Source organism: Papio anubis, chromosome 1 (assembly GCF_008728515.1).
Source record: "Papio anubis isolate 15944 chromosome 1, Panubis1.0, whole genome shotgun sequence".
NCBI classification, from domain to species: domain Eukaryota; kingdom Metazoa; phylum Chordata; class Mammalia; order Primates; family Cercopithecidae; genus Papio; species Papio anubis.
In genome coordinates, this window is record NC_044976.1 from 21,883,837 (window position 1) to 21,904,423 (window position 20,587).

Genomic DNA, 20,587 nt, shown 5'->3' on the forward strand with positions numbered 1-20,587 from the left:
GGTCGGGACTCTTGAACTAGCAGTTATGATATGGTAATAGACTACAGACCATGTCATGTTCATCTATGCATTCATTTATTTTGTTTTTGAGCAAGTGGATTGAGCACCTACCATGCCAGGCACTGTTCTTAGGGGCCACTGGTGAATGAAAGCATTCAAAGCCCTGGCCCTGGGGAGCTGGCATTTTAGTTTCCCCAGTCCTAGAGGCAGCTCTAATGTGGTACAAACCACTTAGTCTGTCAGGAGCTAGGCTCAAATATTGGCCCTGATCTTCCGCCACAACTAAGAGATCCTGGTATATTTTCTTTTTTTCTGAGGTGTAGGGCATGATCTCAGCTCACTGCAACCTCTATCCCCAAGCTTAAGTGGCAGTTCTCCTGCCTCAGCCTCCTGAGTAGCTGGGATTACAGGTACATTAATGCATGCTCTGCTAATTTTTTTTTTAGTAGAGATGGGTTTTGTGCCATGTCGGTCAGACTGGTCTTGAACTGCTGACCTAGGGTGATCCACTTGCCTCGGCCTCCCAAAGTGCTGAGATTACAGGCCTGATCTCAAAAAAAAAAAGTGCAGAATCTGGCTGCGTGCAGTGGCTCACACCTGTAATCCTAGTGCTTTGGGAGGCTGAGGAAGGAGGATTGCTTGAGGCCAGGAGTTTGAGGCCAGCCTGAGCAACATAGTGAGATCCCCATCTCTATAAAACATTTTTAAAAATGGCCGGGCCTGGTGGTGTTTGGGGATGCTGAGGTGGGGGGAATGGCTTGGGCACAGGAGTTTGAGGCTTCAGTGAGCTATGATCACGCCACTGAACTCCAATCTTGGAGACAGAGCAAGACCCTGCCTCAGAAAGAAAAAAGAAAAAGAAAGATAAACAGAAGAATCTCACTCTCGGCCGGGCGCAGTGGCTCAAGCCTGTAATCCCAGCACTTTGGGAGGCCGAGATGGGCAGATCCCGAGGTCAGGAGATCGAGACCATCCTGGCTAACACGGTGAAACCCCGTCTCTACTAAAAAAATACAAAAAAATAGGTGGGCGCCTGTAGTCCCAGCTGCTCCGGAGGCTGAGGCAGCGTAAACCCGGGAAGCGGAGTTTGCAGTGAGCTGAGATCCGGCTACTGCACTCCAGCCCAGGCGACAGAGCGAGTCTCCGTCTCAAAAAAAAAAAAAGAATCTCACTCTCCATCTAGACCTGCTGAATTCAAATCTGCATTTTAACAAGATCCCCCAGGTAAATGGGCTTCACATCAGTGTTTGAGAAACACTGTTCCAGAGAAGCTGAGTAGAGCAGAGATGGGTAAGGATGTTTTTCCCTTCCTGCTGTCTAGGACGGTGGCTTTCGAACCTGCTGGATTACCATAACCACTGATGAAGCCTTTTAAACCCAGAAGCTCACACCCTGATAGAGTTACCTGGTTAAGGCTGCAGCCTAGGAGTCTGTTTCTTAGACTCCCCAGGTATCCTTTGCATGGCTGGGCTTGAACTACATTCTGAACTCAAATATCTAGGGAGTAGGCTGTTTCATGCTAGTGCTTCTGTGCCAGGTTCTGTGCTACATGTTAGACATTTGTGCCTGAGCAAGAAGAACAAGCCCTTCAGGTCTCCCAGTTAATGAAGAAAAGGGTGAATCTACATTCACCCTTTTAGAGCTGGGCTAAAGAGGCTGCCAACATAAATCTTGCAATGTTGGGTTAGGTCTTCCTACCCATACCAAAAATATTATGAGACACAAAGCCAGGAACCGAAGCCTTTTCTTCTGCAACATGAAGTCAGGGATGCCTTCAAGAACCCTCAGGAGCTGGGCGCGGTGGCTCACGCCTGTAATCCCAGCACTTTGGGAGGCTAAGGTGGGTGGATCACCTGAAGTCAGGAGTTCAAGACCAGCCTGGCCAACATGACGAAACCCTGTCTCTACTAAAAATACAAAAATTAGCCAGACATGGTGGCAGGCGCCTGTAATCCCAGCTACTGGGGATGCTGAGGCAGGAGAATCAATCGCTTGAACCCAGGAGGTGGAGGTTGCAGTGAGCTGAGATCGCGCCATTGCACTCCAGCCTGGGCAACAAGAGTGAAACTCCATCCCCAAAAAAACAAAAAACAAACAAACAAAAAACCTCAGGTGAAGCGAACCCCAGGTTGACAGTTGACTGTGAGAACCACCGCATGGGTTGTGATGGACATGGGGGAATTGCTGGTTGCTTGGAGGCTGGGAGCGTTCCTTTGGTAGGATGACAGTGCACCAAAAGGAAAGCTTTCCCTGTGATCATTGCTGATGGCAGCAGGAGAGTTGGGCAGCTAAGAATATAAGGACTGGTGTGAGACTTCTAGTTTATTTTTGTTTTCATTTTTGAGACAGAGTCTTGCTCTGTCACCCAGGTTGGAATGCAACGGTGCAATCTCAGCTCACTGCAACCTCTGCCTCCCGGGTTCAAGCAATTCTCCTGCCTCAGCCTCCCGAGTAGCTGGGATTACAGGTGCCAATCACCACGCCCGGCTAATTTCTTTTTTTTTTTTAATAGAAGCAGGGTTTCACCGTGTTGGCTAGGCTGGTCTCAAACTCTTGACTTCAGGTGACCCACCCGCCTCAGCCTCCCACAGTGCTGGGATTATAAGCGTGAGCCACTACTCCTGGCCAACTTCTAGGTTTTTAACCATTGCAGCCAACTTCTCTGCCTCACTTTTCTCACCTGTAATTTGGGTACAAGAAATGTACTGTGAATTGCTGGGAGAATGAACATGAGCTCATATATATAACTCAAATTATCACGTTCTTGGCTTACTTGACCTCTTTGCAAGTGTCCCATAGCTACTGCTCTGAAAAGTATTCCCCCTATTTCTCCATGTCCTCTGTCCTAGGTCACTTCTCTGTGTGTGACGTGAAGCAGACAGTGGCTGTTGGGACCATCAAGATTGGAGAAAAAAGCAGCTACTGGCAGCAGGGTCACCAGGGCAGCCAGCAAGGCAGCCAGGAAGTGAGTGGTAGAGCCTCACCCGGGGAAGAGTGGCTCAAGGAGAAGCCTTGGACTTGTTCTCTTGCCTGAACTGTCTTTTCTTTTTTGAGAGAGAGTCTTGCTCTTCTCCCAGGCGGGAGTGCAGTGATGAGATCTCAGCTCACTGCAACCTCCACTTCCCAGGTTCAAGCAATTCTCCTGCCTCAGCCCCCTCAGTAGCTGGCATTACAGGCTCCCACCACCGCGCCTGGGTAATTTTAGTATTTTTCATAGAGAAGGGGTTTCACCCTGTTGGCCAGGCTGGTCTTGAACTCCTGACCTCATCCGCCCATCTTGGCCTTCCAAAGTGCTGGGATTACAGGCGTAAACCACCACGCCTGGCTGTCTGAACTATCTTAATCCTGACCCTGCTAATATGGTTTTCTTTCTGCTGATGAGTTTGAGGCATTGGATAAAGCAAAGCAAGTGTTTTCGCCTCTGCCTCTACTGACCTCTGTCTCAAGCAATGAGGAGGCAGGTGGGGTACTGGGAGTCCAGATGCAAGAGCCAGACAGCTGAGGTTGTAAAGAAGAAAATGCATGGAAGGGAAACTGAGGGGAAGGTCTGGGCCCTAGCTTAGTCTATTCGCTTCTAAAATAGGATGGGCCGCTGGTGTTAGACTGCCTGACTTCATTACTGTCTTAAAAGTTCCTAGACCTGGCGTGATGGTGCATACCTATAATCCCAGCACTTTGGGAGGCCGAGGTGGGTGGATCACTTGAGCTCAGCAGTTCGAGACTAGCCTGGGCAGTACAGCGAGACCTATCTCTACAAAAAATACAAAAAAATTAGCCAGGTGTGGTGGTGCATACCTGTGGTCCCAGCTACCTGAGAGGCTGAGGTGGTACGATCACTTGAGCCCAGGAGGTCAAGGCTGTAGTGAGCTGAGATCGTGCCTCTGCACTCCAGCCTGGGCAACTGAGTGAGACCCTGTCTCAAAAAAAAAAAAAAGGGCCAGCGCAGTGGCTTATGCCTATAATCCCAGCACTTCGGGAGGCTGAGGAGGGCAGATCACTTGAAGTCAGGAGTTTGAGACCATCCTAGCCAACATGGCGAAACACCATCTCTACTAAAATACAAAAATTAGCTGGGCATGGTGGCTCGTGCCTGTAGTCCCAGCTACTCAGGAGGCTGAAGCACAAGCATTGCTTGAACCTGGGAGGTGGAGTTGCAGTGAGCTGAGATCATGCCACTGCACTTCAACGTGGGTGACAGAGCAAGACTCTGTCAAAAAAAAAAAAAAAAAAGCTGGACACGGCTGTACATGGTGGCTCATGCCTGTAATCCTAGCACTTTGGGAGGCGAAGGCAGGTGGATCACCTGAGGCCAGGAGTCTGAGACCAGCCTGGCCAACACAGCGAAACCCTGTCTCTACCAAAAATACAAAAATTACCCAGGCTTGGTGGCGGGCACCTGTAATCCCAGCTACTCGGGAGGCTGAGGCAGGAGAATTGCTTGAACCTGGGAGGTGGAGGTTACAGTGAGCCAAGATCACGCCACTCCACTACAGCCTGGGTGACAGAGGGAAAATCCTCCTTCTCAAAAAAAAAAAAAAAAAAAAAAAAAAAAGTTACTGAACTTCTATGTGTTTGTCTGCTCATCTGTAAAATGAGAAAGCAATAGTATCTGCCTCCACAGGGATGTTGAAGGTTGAATGAGCTGGTGCCTGGTGGGGACAGTAAATTAGCTATTAATCATCCACTCTCATTATCACAGTGTGGGCACTAGAGCCAATTAAGAGTTATTCTGGGAAGTTTGTTTGAAGAAAAGGTGGAGGTGGGGTGGGGATTGAGCTTTTGAGAATGAGTTCAATTTTATATCTTCCCAGGTACCTGTTTCCCTTTAAGTTACATAGAAGTTGCAAGAAGTCCCATATATCCTTCACCCAGATTCCCCATATCTTTTATTGATTGGTTGATTGGGGGGGGGGGGGCGGGTATGGTCTGGCTCCGTCACTCAAGCTGGGGTGCAGTGGTTGGATCATAGTTCATTGCAGTCTCAAACTCCTGGACTCAAAAGATCCTCCTGCCTTAGCCTCTTGCATGGCTGGGATTTTAGATGTGTGCCACCATGTCCAGCAGAGTCCCTAAAACTTAACATTACCATGTTCTGCAGTGAGAAGGTATATACAAACCTACCCCCAAAGGCCAAGGGAGCTGATGGGCTGAAGAAAGAGGATGACAAATCTAGTTTCTCAGAAAGAAACATATAAGACACTTAGAAGAGAAGTCATGTCTCAGGCAGCCATGAGACAGTGGGTCCCTGTACTATTACCCCAAGACCCAGGGCTCGTATACCATAGGGAAAGAGTATATGTGCTTCAGAAGAAATGTGTAGGACAATTGAGGTCAACCCTCGGAAAGGCAAAAACGCTATGTATGACATAGCCTATAATTTGCTTAAGAAGAGGATTTATATAAAGTGTTTACAATGCTAACATCAAGGTTGTTTTGACCTAAAGGGCAGGATTTACAGCTCTTAATAGTAGATAAAGTAGAAATCATAGAGACATTCCTGGAACTGGGGTTAATTAGAAGTCAGGAACAGTGGTTCATGCCTGGAATCCTAGCACTTTGGGAGGCCAAGATGTCCAGGAGTTCAAGACCAACCTGGACAACATAGCAAGACCTGTTTCTAAAAAAAAAAAAAAAAATCAGAAGTCAATATGGCAGATTAAAATCCAAAATCCAAAATCCAAGATGAAGTTCCCTTAGCCTCTACATGCTACATTGGCTTTATTATTTCCTCTCTAAATTTGTTTCATTCTGAGCCACTTGAGAGTAAGCTGCAGATATGATGCGGGTCTACTCCAAATACTGAATGTGCTTTTATTTAAACACATGAACATTTTCTTACATAACCAAGATCCAGTAATCAGCATGAGGGCATCAACATGATACATTTCTGAAATCTACAGATCTTATTCAGATTTCGCCAATTGTCCCAATAACATGCTTTATAGCAAAAGAAAATCCAGGACCATGTGTTACATGCAGTTGTTTCTTTTCTTTTCTTTTTTCTTTTTTTTTTTCTTTTTTTTTCTTTTCTTCTTCTTCTTTTTTTTTTTTTTGGCAGAGTTTTGCTCTTGTTGCCCAGGTTGGAGCGCAATGGCACAATCTCGGCTCACTGCAACTTCTACCTCCCGGTTCAAGCAATTCTCCTGCCTCAGCCTCCCGAGTAGCTGGGACTACAGGTGCCCGCCACCACACCTGGCTAATTTTTTGTATTTTTAGTAGAGATAGGGTTTCACCATGTTGGCCAGGCTGGTCTCGAACTCCTGACCTCAAGTGATCCACCCACCTCGGCCTCCCAAAATGCTGGGATTACAGGCATGAGCCACCGCACCTGGCCCATTCAGTGGTTTCTTTATTCCAAGTTTCAAAGTAGCCCCTCCTGGGAGTCTGGCTAAAACTCCAGCTCTGAGTTGGCCAGTGGGTACTTGAGGGTGGAGGTTCAAAGGAGGGGCCTTTTCCATTCACCCTCCTCCATCAATCCAGTTTCCCAGAAGTGCCCTCTGGTCCCTCTGGGTGAAATCAGGGGAGGCTGGGGCTTCTATCTCGCCTATGGCTTATGGGGATGAGAGAAGGGAATTGTGGCAGCAGAAGGAAGAGGCTTGGTTCCTTCCCTACCAAAACCTGCTGTGTTCTCCTCTTTCCATCAATTCATTCCTATTAAAGGAACTGGCTGACTCAAAGCTAGCTGTAGCCTGGAACGTGGGTCCTGGTCTCCTATGCTGAGGATTCAGTGCGAGCCAGGGGGCCCTCTTGCTGTCTGGGGTTGAAGTCCTTGTGTATCAGAGCCATCTTTATGCCTGCAGGATGACCTTCTCTTGATTACAATACCATGTCTAACACTTTTTAGAGGAGGGTGTTGCTTGGATATACCAGCTTTATATTAATAACAAGAGTCACAATTTATTTCAGCCTTATCACGTGCTTTACATAATTATCTTAATTTTTACAACAACCTTATGAGATACAGGTACCCATTTTACAGATGAGGAAAACTGAGGCTGATAGGATTCTAATTACAGACTGAGCATCCATAATCTGAAAACCCCAAATCTGGAATGCTCTAAACTCTGAAACACTTTGAGCACTGACATGAAGCCACAGTGGAAAATTTCACACTTGTCCTCCTGTGACAGGTGGCAGTCAAAATGCAGGTACACAGCACACAGTTTATTCAGCATTCCTGAGGGAAAAAAGATGCTCCCAGCCTCCGTCAGCTGTGATATCTCTTTTCCACTCCGGCTCAGATTCTCCCACGAAACATGTCCACAAGAGGTAACACAAGGCTGAGCATGGTGGCTCACGCCTGTAATCCCAGCACTTTGGGAGGCTGAGGCAGATGGATCACCTGAGGTCAGGAGTTCGAGACCAGCCTGGCCAACATGGTGCAACCCTGTTTCCACTAAAAATACAAAATTAGCCGTGTGTGGTGGCGTGCGCCTGTAATCCTAGCTACTTTGGAGGGTGAGGCAAGAGAATCGGTTGAACCTGGGAGGCGGAGGCGGCAGTGAGCCGAGATCGCACCACTGCACTTTAGCCTGGGCGACAGAAAAATATTCCATCTCAAAAACACACACAAAAAAGAGGTAACATGATGGCACATGTGCAGGCCAGACATGCCAACTGCAGGTTCCATGCATACCTTAAATAGGGCAGAGGTCTATGCACATCACTCACTGTGGTTTTTTCATTATTATTTTCTGTTCTGTGGTGTAAATATATTGTTGAAAGTGTAAACAAAGGCCTGCAGATATGCCTATGAGTAACAGTGATAAGGAAGAGAGGAAGCAGGACAGGCAAGGTGGCTCACGTCTGCAATCTCAACACTTTGGGAGGCCGAGGCGGGTGGATCACTTGAGGTCAGGAGTTCGAGACCAGCCTGGCCAACATGGTGAAACCCTGTCTCTACCAAAAATACAAAAATTAGTTGGGTGTAGTGGCAGGCGCCTGTAATCAGCTACTTGGGAGGCTGAGGCAGGAGAATCACTTGAACCTGGGAGACGGAGGTTGCAGTGAGCCTATATGGCACCACTGCACTCCAGCCTGGGCAACAGAGCAAGACTCCATCTCAGAAAAAAAGAAAAAAGAAAAAGAGGAAGCAGTTATGTTTACAACACAGAAAGTCAAGTTGCTGGAAAAACAGGACAGAAATGTAGGTGTGAAATATCCTACAGAAGAGTATGGTGTTGGCATAAACAACATAGATGACCTAAAGAAACAGAAGGATGGCTGGGCGCAGAGGCTCACGCCTGTAATCCCAGCACTTTGGGAGGCAGAGGTGGGCGGATCACCTGAGATCAGGAGTTCGAGACCAGCCTGGCCAACATGGTGAAACCCTGTCTCTACTAAAAGTGCAAAACCTGAAGCCCTGGCGTGCAGGCATCACTGTAGTCCCAGCTACTTGGAGGCTGAGGCAGGAGAATCTCTTGAACCCAGGAGGCAGAGGCCGCAGTGAGTCGAGATTGTGCCACTGCACTCCAGCTCAGTGAGGAGACTCTGTCTCAAAAAAAAAAAGTACAAAAAAATTAGCCGGGTGTGGTGGCAGGCGACTGTAATCCCAGCTACTAAGGAGGCTGAGGCAAGAGAATTGCTTGAACCTGGGAGGCAGAGGTTGCAGTGAGCCAAGATTGCACCACTGCACTCCAGCCTGGGCAACAAGAGTGAGACTTTTTCTCAAAAAAAGAAAAGAAACAGAAGGATAAACTGGTGAAATTCTATATGCTGAAAATGATGAGCAGAAGTTAATGAGAAAGAGAAAAACAATGCAGAAAGCAAAAAAATGAAGATCTTGATTGTGTATTGAAAGAGCAGATCCATCTGGCTGAGCACAATGGCTCACACCTATAGTCCCAGCACTTTGGGAGGCTGAGGTAGGTGGCTCACTTGAGGTCAGGTGTTCAAGATCAGCCTGGCCAATGTGGTGAAACCCCATCTCTACTAAAACTACAAAAATTAGCCGGGCATGGTAGCAGGTGCCTGTAATCCCAGCTACTCAGGAGGCTGAGGCAGGAGAATTTCTTGAACCTGGGAGGTGGAGGTTGCAGTGACTTGAGATCACGCCACTGCACTCCAGCCTAGGCAACAGAACAAGACTCCATTTCAAAAAAAAGAAAAAAGAAAGAGTAGATCCATCAGCATTGTACTGAGGGATCCATCCAGCATCTGCCACTTAATGGTATACTGAAGGTGAAACAAGCAAGATCCATCACAATGAACAGAAAATTTAAGGAAACTGAATATTCAACAGGCTGGTCGCAGAATTTTTGGGGGTGTGAGGACAGGGTCTCACTCTGTCACCCAGGCTGGAGCGCAGTGACATAAATATGGTTGACTGCAGACTCAGCCTCCTAGGCTCAAGCGATCCTCCCACCTCAGCCTCCCAAGTAGCTGGGAACACACACACATACACCATTATGCCAGGCTAATAAGTTTTTTGTAGAGACAGGGTCTTGCCATCTTGCCCAGGCTGGTCGTAAACTCCTAGGCTCAAGCACCCTCTCATATTGGCCTCCCAAACTGTTGGGATTACAGGTATGAGCCACTGCACCTGGCTGGTTGCAGAAATTTAAGACGAAACATGATGTTACATCTTTAAAGATTTGTGGGCCAGGCAACACGGCAAGACCCCATCTCTTCAAAAAATTTTAAAAATTAGCCGGGCATGTTGGTGTGCACCTGTGGTTCCAGCTACGTGGGAGGCTGAGGTGGGAGGATCATGTGAGCCCAGGAGGTCGTGGCTGCCATGAGCCAACATCACACCACTGCACTCCAGCCTGGACAACAGAACAAGACCGTGCCTCAAAAAATAAAAAATAAAATAAAAAAGAAAGAAAAGAAACGCAGATGACTCTGGAGGAAACATTTTAAAAAGCCATCCAGGAGAACGCCTCCTTTTCCCTAGGGGACCCACTTCCTGCTCCCATAACTGCTTCTGATGCTTCTTCTCACCTTAAAAAAAATTACAGTGTCCAGTAATCTTTTAATCAAAACACTGCATCATAGGTGGAAACTGAAAGCCTGCCATTTGTGGTAGCTGTTTTTTGTTTGTTTATTTGTTTTAAGACAGGGTATCGCTCTGTCACCCAGGCTGGAGTGCAGTGGGGTGATCTTGGCCCACTGCAAGCTTCCTCTCCCAGGTTCAAGCGATTCTCCTGCCTCAGCCTCCCGTAGCTGGGATTACAGGCATGCACCACCAGGCCTGGTTAATTTTTTTTTTTTTTTTTTTTTTTTTTGAGACGGAGTCTCGCTCTGCCGCCCAGGCTGGAGTGCAGTGGCCAGATCTCAGCTCACTGCAAGCTCCGCCTCCCGGGTTCACGCCATTCTCCTGCCTCAGCCTCCCGAGTAGCTGGGACTACAGGCGCCCGCCATCTCGCCCGGCTAGGTTTTTTTTTGTATTTTTTAGTAGAGACGGGGTTTCACCGTGTTCGCCAGGATGGTCTTGATCTCCTGACCTCGTGATCCACCCGTCTCGGCCTCCCAAAGTGCTGGGATTACAGGCTTGAGCCACCGCGCCCGGCCGGCCCGGTTAATTTTTGTATTTTCAGTAGAAACGGGGTTTCACCCTGTTGGCCAGGCTGGTCTTGAACTCCTGACCTTAAGTGATCCACCCGCCCCGGCTTCCCAAAGCGCTGGGATTACAGGTGTGAGCCACAGCGGCTGGCCTGGTGGCGGGTGGGGCGGGGGCCGGTGGTCGCTGTTGCTTCACAGCTGATCCAGGTTTTCCGGTGATGCTCCTCTGCTGCTTAGTTGCCCTGAACACATTACTTTTTCACGGTATTAATGGCATAGCATATATTTTGCTGTGAAGTACTCATATGTGAATAAGCATAAGAAAGTATTGCTTATCAGTAGCATATACATTTATAGTCTGGAACAATGGTTAGGCCAACCAACCAGAGACTGTCCACAAGGGTGGCTGAGATAGTGACACCTTTGGTTTCTGATGGTTCAATGTATACAAACTTTGTTTCATGAACAAACTTACTTAAAATATTGTATAAAATTACCTTCACACTATGTGTATAAGGTGTATATGGAACATAAGTTAATTTCATGTTCAGACTTGGGTCCCATCTCCAAGATATCTCATTATGTTTATGCAAATATTCCAAAATCTGGAAAAATCCCAAATCCAAAAACCATCTGGTCCCAGGCTTTTCAGGTTAGGAATACTCACCCTGTAGTAACTTGCCCAAGGTCACATAGCTACTAACTGATCGAGACAGGACCACATCTGCCTGTCTTTAAGCTCGGGACTCTTGAGCTACCACACCATTCCGTTTGTATAAATTCTATTTGTGCCCGGCGTGGTGGCTCACTCCTGTAATCCCAGCACTTTAGGAGGCCAAGGCAGGTGGATCATTTGAGGTCAGGAGTTCGAGACCAGCCCGACCAACATGGTGAAACCCCATCTCTACTAAAAGTACAAAAAAATTAGACAGATATGGTGGTGCGCGCCTATAATCCTAGCTACAGAATAAATTTGCGTCATAATTTGCATGATTGATTTAATGTAGTTTTGGCGGTCTCATCACACAAGCACCACCAGCACCTGACACTGGGAGGAGAGAACGTCTTCAAGGTCCGGAAACTCAAGGTCGTGCTGATTCTAGGAGCTTTCAAAAACTATTTTTGGAAAACCCAAATCCCGGTCTTCAGCCAGCGTTGCTTGCAGTTGCTAGCCCTACCCACAAGGGGGAAGCCGACGCTGCACTGCGCAGCCAAATGCGCCTCTCTTCCTCTTCTTGATCTCTGTGGTTAGCCTGGGAAAAAAGCCCGCCTCCTGGCCCATAAGGCCCTGGGCCGGAAGCTCCGTTTTCTTTTCCTGCACTCCATCATGGCGGTGAGTAGCTGGGACCTGGATTTGCTTTTCTTTATCCGTCGCCATCCATGGCAGGCCGAGTTTGCGGGGGCTACCTCGCCTGCAGCCCGAGGAGTATGGACCCCTCAATGCTTGCCGGCCCAAAACTGGCAGAGCCGTTCGAGCCAAGGACGCAGGATTGAATTCTGTCACTTTCCCTGCCATCATTTTAAGAGCGGCTCCGGGCAGTTGCCGGGAGAGCTCAGAAGCACTGTCAGGAGGCTGCAGCTAGGGCAGATGGGGTGAATGGAGGGTTCTGAGGCAAGGGTCCGCGCCTTTCCTGGTTCCGGGGACTTGAGACTTGCTGAGTGCTAGGAAACCTTAGCCGGGTGCTCGGCTTAGGGAAGGTGCCAGCCTTTAGACAGCTTCCGAGTGGGATGCTGAACGTCGCATAACCACGTGTTTCCTGTTAACTCAGCAGTTAAGTTCTATTCCGTCGCTTACTCCCCTTAGTTTCCCTTACAGTGGGGGCGCTCTTTGTTATCCTGAGCCTCTTAGGGTTCGATCTCAGTGTCCGTAACCTTTAACACTCAATACCTGTCCTGAGTTTTCTCTTCATCTGTTCCGTTCGTGGAGGAAGAATAGGTCCCGAGCTGACTTCGTTCCTTGATGCCTCCCAAACACGGTGATACCTTCTTCGTTACGATTTGGGATGAGCAGAAATAAAAATGCTGTGCAGATAGAAAGTATTAAAAACTCAGGGCTCTCAGCTGTGAGTGTATTGACTGCTGCTCTTCCCCATTGCAGCAGGATCAAGGTGAGAAGGAGAACCCCATGCGGGAACTTCGCATCCGCAAGCTCTGTCTCAACATCTGTGTTGGGGAGAGTGGAGACAGACTGACCCGAGCTGCCAAGGTTTTGGAGCAGCTCACAGGGCAGACCCCTGTGTTTTCCAAAGGTGAGTAGTGACAAATGACAGGGCTACCCACTTGGGTCGCCTGTTTGTTTAATTTACCTGCTGTCGAGTCTGTTTAGAAAGTGACAGTCGGCATCACTTAAAGCGTCAAATTCATGAGCCGACCAAAAAGTGTCTTTGTTTTCGAGATTGCATGTGGGATTGGAACACTGGATTTTATATGAGCAGATCTTAAGCTAAGGCTAGCCCAAGTAAAGATTTTCCCAAGTATCTAGGATATGAGATAGAGTGGAAATATCAGGAACGAAGTAAAGATCATTAGATCTGATTAGCAGTTAGGGTTATATAGGCTGCCTTAAGAACAGGGCTGTACAGGAGCATGAGAGGCTTCAGTGGCCTATGATAGTGCTACTGCACTACAGCCTGGTTGACCCTATCTCAAAAGTTGTGTACAGATTGCCTGGGTTTGAGTGATGGCTTCACCACTTGCTGGTCTGACTCTGGGCTCTCTGGACCTCTGCTTTTTTATTTGTATAAAGAGGGTGTAATACTTGATAATTGTGGAAGATAAAATGAGTTGTATATGTGCCGTTGCTTTAGGATGGTGAAATGTGGCAAGTCTTTGGATTCCACTCCTGCTTTTTATTACCAGTTGTGCAAATTAATAAACCTCTCAAAACCTCACGTATAAAATGTGGACAACAGTATAATAATAAGGTTTTAGCAAGTACTAGATTATTGTCAATAATGCTTTATTTTCTTTGGACCATGATAATTTTACTAGTGACTTCTTTGGCTTATTCTGGTTGTGAACTTGCCCTTCTTGGAACTTTGGCATTATGACTGTTCTTAACTGCTGAAGGATGGCTGGATGTCTGGAAATGGGAAAATCTGCTGTGGATGAAATCTTATTAATAGATGTAGGTGACACTAATTAGAACACCACAACTTAGAGTGTGGATGAATACTTAATGCCTCTTTAAGTCATGGAGATGGTGTTCTGGGAAGGAGGTGAGTGTAGTAGGGGTGTGATGGCATCTGACTCCTTGTTACCCCCTTCCTGCAGCTAGATACACTGTCAGGTCCTTTGGCATCCGGAGAAATGAAAAGATTGCTGTCCACTGCACAGTTCGAGGGGCCAAAGCAGAAGAAATCTTGGAGAAGGGTCTAAAGGTGAGGCTAATCCCCTAATGGAGTGATATTAATGAGCACCCCCTTAATAACACAAGTAGATAAGTTACATTTAATGTTCTGTTCTTTGGTGCCTTGACATTTATTATTTAAGTTTCTAAAAGGCTTTTTTACAATCAGCAGGGTTAAACTATTCTTGGTGGTTTAAGAGATGCTTGAGGCCGGGCACAGTGGCTCAACGCCTGTAATCCCAACACTTTGGGAGGCCAAGGAGGATAGATTATTTGTGGCCAGGAGTTCGAGACCATCCTGGCCAATATGGTGAAACACCATCTCTACTAAAAATATAAAAATTAGCCAGACTTGGTCGCGGGCGCCTATAGTCCCAGCTACTCGGGAGGCTGAGGCATGAAAATTGCTTGAACCCGGGAGGTAGAGGTTGCAGTGAGCTGAGATTGTGCCACTGCACTCCAGCCTAGGCCACAGAGTGAAACTCTTGTCCAAAAAAAAAGGATGCTTGGGAGTCATTTCATTCCTCTGCTTTCTCTGGGTTTTTCTCTGCTCTTTGGAAGCTGGGAGAGGTCATTTTGGGTAGTTGGGGTGTAGTGAGGAAGTCAGATTGTGTTCCTAGCCAAGTTTTATTGACTTCTGTTTTGTGTTTTTTTTTTTTTTTTTTTTTTTTTTTTTTTTTTTTTTTTTTTTTTTTGAGACGGAGTCTCGCTCTGTCACCCAGGCTGGAGTGCAGTGGCCGGATCTCAGCTCACTGCAAACTCCGCCTCCCAGGTTTACGCCATTCTCCTGCCTCAGCCTCCCGCGCTGCTGGGAGTATAGGCACCCGCCACCTCGCCCGGCTAGTTTTTTGTATTTTTTAGTAGAGACGGGGTTTCACCGTGTTAGCCAGGATGGTCTCGATCTCCTGACCTCGTGATCCGCCCGTCTTGGCCTCCCAAAGTGCTGGGATTACAGGCTTGAGCCACCGCGCCCGGCCTATTGACTTCTGTTTTTGCTCTGCGGTGCATGTTGCAGACTGAGCTATTAATAGTTATTTGGGGGTGGGAGGGAGTTGATGACGAGGAATGTTATTGCTGCATTTTTCTCCACAGGTGCGGGAGTATGAGTTAAGAAAAAACAACTTCTCAGATACTGGAAACTTTGGTTTTGGGATCCAGGAACACATCGATCTGGGCATCAAGTATGACCCAAGCATTGGTATCTACGGCCTGGACTTCTATGTGGTATGAATATTTCATCTTTTCCCGCTCCTGGTCTGTGAGGAGAGGGGAACCTTTATTTTATTTCATATGTGGTATGTTGGTGTTCACATGTTGAGTTGCAGCTTTGAATATTGTCTGCCTTTGTGTTCTCCTCCCCGTTGGGAATATGTGCCTCATTTGTGGCAAGTGTAGGGGTGCAGCACTGAACAAGATGGACAAGATCCCTGCTGTTGGAGAGCTTGCAGTCGAGGATCTGTAAAGCACCCACATGGCTTAAAGGTGGATGAAGGAAACTGTTCCCTCCAGCCAGTGATTTGAAACTTTGGAGAGAGGCAGTATTGGTGCCACATTTGGTCTGTGGGTTGGCTGCACTGAGGCTCTTCTTCCCCTGATTCTTCCTATAGAAACAGCTTTGGGTGATGCAGTGGTTTGATCAGGAAGGGGGTTTTAACATAGAAATGACCTTTTGTGTTACTGCCGTGTTTTGGTCCAACAATAAAAACTGAATAGCCTAAATCAGAAGTCCTGACTAGCGTGAAACCTGAAAGATGGTGACACCCTCATTAGACAGACAAGTAGTAAGAATTGGATATTAACAGGATGTTGGAAGAACAGCACACCTTTGGGAAGCACTTTTGAGCTGAAGCAGAAGGAAGAAAATATAGATATATATTTGTGCTTCTCAGAGTTTTATGTTTTCTACACTGCTGGTGTGACTATAGATTTTTAAATGTTATTTTTTTAAAAAAATGTTTTGGAGATTGGGGAGCAGGAATGGAGGATCCTCAGCACCACTGGAAGATAGGCTGGGGTTGGGGGGAGGTGCTGAAAGTTCCAGCCTCCATAGCAAACCTATAGTATGGCTGTGTGTTGTGTGAGATGCTGGTAGCAGCTTTGTCAGACACTGAGATCAGGGGTCTTGCTCCAGAATCCACTGGGCTGCCAAGTGACTCTTGAAGATCTGTCTGTAATGTTGAGTCTTGTCCATCTGCTCTTGACTCTGAGCTGGCTAGGTGACTGTTGGTTATTCCTGGGACAGGTGCTGGGTAGGCCAGGTTTCAGCATCGCAGACAAGAAGCGCAGGACAGGCTGCATTGGGGCCAAACACAGAATCAGCAAAGAGGAGGCCATGCGCTGGTTCCAGCAGAAGGTAAAGCTGATTTATCTCAAGTGAAGTGGTGGAATGTGGTGTTGGTGAATGGAGTTGGGATTTGGGGATGCAAAATATAGGACTATTTGCTGGGTACCTTCTTTAAAATTAGAATATTGGGCACCTTGATAAATCCGGGGCTTCCAGGGATGATGGTTTAAAAGAATATCCAGAACTAGGCCTCCCCACCACCATGAATGGGGGTAGCTGGAAGGGGAGGAATATGGCTTTAACAGGAGCCCCCTTTCTCAGATGATAGTGCAGTTCAGCACAGTGTAAAAACCAGCCAGCTTCCTACTTAGTCCAGAAAAGGATGGGATTCAGAGCCCAAGTTCATGTATCAGTCAGATTTGAATTCTCAAAAGTTAGCCATTGCTGCAATCTCTGCTGTTGCCTCCTGTTCTGAAAAATCAAATCTCTTCTCTTTCAGTATGATGGGATCATCCTTCCTGGCAAATAAATTCCCGTTTCTATCCAAAAGACCAATAAAAAGTTTTCAGTGAAATGTACAATTCTGTTGTGTGTTCTGTGAAAGGATCCTGGCCATATTCAAGTCCTTGGACCTCAAGCCACTTAAAGCTTCGATGGGAGTAGCTGGTAACAACCCTGTCATCCTCTGATTGGATGCTAGTATTTCCTGGCAGATCCAAGTCCGAGCTTCATAGCATCCGTTGCCTGTGCTTGCCACACCTTGGTTGATGCGCTGTGGTGCAGTAGCCCCATTTAGGAGGGGAGGGTTTGGTTGATGTTGGGGTTTGAATTTAGAGCCTTGATTAAGCAGAGTGCAGTGCTCCTGTGTTCCAGGAGGCTCCCTGCTATTCCGTGATACTGTTCTGTACTAGAAATTTTATCAGCATTGATGTATCATGAAGGAATGATAGGCTTTGGTGTGATGTTTGAGATTAAATTTAGACTTAACTGTTCAGGCTCAGGTTTCTTTAACAACGAGAATATAAGGTTGTTGGGAGGCCGTGTGTGTAGATAAGAGGGCAGTCTTTCCATTTCCAGCCCTCTCGGTGAGTTGTTTCTCTGCCCCAGTCTCCTTAACTGTATCAGGAGGCAATAATAGTAATATCTGTCAGAGGATTAAATGATTTAATATGAAATGCTCAGACTAGCACCAGGCACGGAGTGCTCAAAAGGGGTTTAGTTTTTGTGTTTGGGTATATGAGAAATGTAAATTCTGTTAGCTTGCTTCCCTTTGGTGCAAAAATGGAAATACTTTCTCTGTGGTGATTGTCTTTTTTTTTTTTTTTGAGACTGGAGTGTTGGTCTGTCACGCAGACTGGAGTGCAGTGGCGCGATCTCACTGCAAGCTCCGCCCCCGGGTTCACACCATTCTCCTGCCTCAGCCTCCCGAGTATCTGGGACTACTGGCATCTGCCACCACACGGAGCTAATTTTTTTGTTTTGTTTTGTTTGTATTTTTAGTAGAGACGGGGTTTCACCATGTTAGCCAGGATGGTGTCGATCTTCTGACCTTGTGATCCGCCCGCCTCAGCCTCCCAAAGTGCTGGGATTACAGGCATGAGCCACTGCGCCTGGCCCCTGTAGTGATTTTCTATATCTCACTGAAGCCGACGCTCAAAAGCCATCATTTGTGTGTATTTGTTTTTTTGTTTGTTTTTGTTTTTTTTTTTAGACAGAGTCTCCCTTTGTCATCCAGGCTGGAGTGTGCAGTGGCACGATCTCTGCAACCTCTGCCTCCTGGGTTCAAGCAGTCCTCCCACCTCGGCCTCTCAAGTAGCTAGGATTACAGGCATCCGCCACCAAACCCAGCTAGTTTTTTTTTTTTTTTGTAGAGATGGGGTTTCACCATGTTGGCCAGGCTGGTCTTGAACTCAGCTTCCCAAAGTGTTGGGATTACAGGTGTGAGCCACTGCACCTGGCAAATGCCATCATTTTTCTGACACAATACTTGGCCATTGGTTCATCATTTTCAATTTCGGGTTTAAATTTTTTGGAGCACATGTTAATTCAGTTGTCCTTGGGCCACCCATTCATTGCTGTTCAGAAGTTCTCAAATTTGCTGCTTTTGTAGGTATTTTGAAACCTGGAAGTAGATTATTTGGTGTGTCTCATTTTTAAAATGAAAATAAAGTTACCTTACCCAGTAAGATGAGTTCTAGTTGGTGAAAGGGGAGAATCATGGAACATGTTGCCATATACTTTTTAATTTCATTTAAAATATAAAATGTGCATTCATATCTCAGTCTTTTACTACAGGGCCAGGGCCCCCACCTCAAATGGGGTGAAGGAGTCTCATTCTTAAAATTCAGCTTGATTTTTATAGGGGGGAACCATACTTGTTTTTACTAACTTCTGAATTAAATAATACTCAATAAACATGTTTAAGAACAGACTTGGTGAATGGATAGGTAATTAGTTCTGGGTACGGAGAACAAATACTAGTTTTACCTAAATAAAGCATTTCAGAAATACAAAATGTAGAAAGTCTCTCAATTTTAACAATATAAACCTGTTGAGCCTTCATTTGGTCCTTGTGTATTGTTTGTGTACTCAGTTGACTTAACTTCCCATTAAAAAAAACTGCTGTGTTCCTGACCCAGTGGATAAAGCACTGTTGGGAGTTCAAAGAGCTAACTAGGTTTTAGTCCTGGCTCTAACTAGCATTGAGATTTTGAGTAGGTCATGAAACATCTGGAGGACTGGAACCACTAGACACAGACTCCTACCCAGTAGCTAGACAGCTTGCCCCTATTCTGGCTAGAAGCTTGACTTGGAAACAAATGTCCTACTGGTATCTAAAGCACTGTCATTTGTGGTTGAGCTTGTACCAAGTGGGTAGATAGGATTGCCTGGTAGTTTGTTAAAACTCTTGGGCACTATCTCAGACCTACTGAATTAGAATCTTAACGAGATCTGCAGGTGATTTGTATGCATACTAAAGTGTAGAGGTAGTGGCCAAAAAAAGCAGGAAGGGCATGATACCCAAGGAGGTTCTTAATACATTCAGTTCTTACGACGTTCTTACTGTGCGGTTATTTTTCTCGTTTCTTTAGCTGCCACCCATGAAAGTCTGGGAGTGGACCCTGTCTCAGGAAAAAAAAAATTGATCAAAAATTATACTCAATAATTACAATACTGAGGGGACAGTATTTTCACTATTAGAAACACCAAATAGTAAACACAGCTAAGGCTTTTTTGTCTTTTAAACATAGTTGGGAGGTGTTCTTACTTTTTCCCTTTAACAGTTGTGTTCTCAGTACATTGCAGTGGCTATACAATATTTCATTCTGGAAATGTATAGGACATAATTATGTAGTTGGCACTAAATGTCAGGAATGTCAGTTTCATTAAACTGTCCAATAGAGGCTCTTTTATCCTGCTGTCTTGGCCCTCAGTCCAGTGAGTACCTTTAAGGTCCTTGCAAGGTATCTTGAGCTGTTGTTCAGTGGTATGGTATTGTGGAAAGAACACTAAACAGGAAAAAGGTTATCCATCTTCATTTGTGTTTGAGACAGGGTCTTGCATTGTCATATGCTGGAGTGCAGTGGTACCATCACGACTCACTACAGCTTCAACCTCCTGGGCTCAAGTGATTCTTGTACCTCTATCTCCCGAGTAACTGGGACTACAGTTGCATGCCAGCATGCCCAACTTTTTTTTTTTTTTTTTTTGGTAGAGAAGGGGTCTCACTGTGTTGCCCAGGCTAGTTATCCATGTTATGACTTTGGTTCTGCTTTTCCTACTAGCATTATGACCATAAGCAAGAAACTTGGCAAGTTAGTCTGGCCATCTAAAGTGGAGCGTGTTGGATTTTGCGTATAACCCTTTATCTTCTAAATTGTGTGCTTAAGCTTTCTTTTCTTGCAGTTTAACACTGGCTAGTCCTAACCTGTTAAACTCAATGCAAATGCTGAGGTGCTCCAGCCAACTGGTGGGTGAAGACCAGAATGAGTAGTCTACCAAAGGCAACTGAGTCCTAAAGGGTTAAGGCCCAAGCCTTGTAGGTACTCTAGCCCAGAAACCACCCACACAGGTAATTTAAACTGCCAGCCACTGGGGACCAAGCTAGTGCCTGGGGATACAGAACTAGTCAGAGCTGCTTGTTACGGAAAACACTGTGTGGTTGTCGGAGGGGAATCCAGCCTAAGGCACCTGGAGGGCGCCAGGAGAACTGAACTTGACTCTGCTTAAGGTGGCAAATGCAGGAAAGCTTAGGAAACAAGTACAGATGGTTTGTTTTCACAAGTCAGTGAACCAAACTGATGACCTGTGATTATACCAGTTGACCTTTGTGTAACAAGTTTAGGATGTTTTGTAATTATCTTTTGTCAAGATTGATTGTGTGTGTGTGTGTGTGTGTGTGTCGGAGTCCTTCTGTCACCCAGGCTGGAGTGCAGTGGCGCATTCTCGGC

General features: G+C 46.4%; 1 protein-coding gene across 1 annotated transcript; it reads left to right on the forward strand.

Moving 5' to 3' along the window:
- Positions 1 to 11,747: 11,747 nt before the first annotated feature.
- RPL11 (ribosomal protein L11) lies at positions 11,748 to 16,714 on the forward strand. Its single transcript, XM_003891321.4, has 6 exons — positions 11,748 to 11,836; positions 12,602 to 12,752; positions 13,777 to 13,883; positions 14,945 to 15,076; positions 16,095 to 16,205; positions 16,636 to 16,714. The coding sequence occupies exons 1-6, from the start codon at positions 11,831 to 11,833 to the stop codon at positions 16,663 to 16,665; spliced, it is 537 nt and encodes a 178-aa protein (XP_003891370.1). The 5' UTR covers positions 11,748 to 11,830; the 3' UTR covers positions 16,666 to 16,714.
- The last annotated feature ends 3,873 nt before the right edge of the window (positions 16,715 to 20,587 follow it).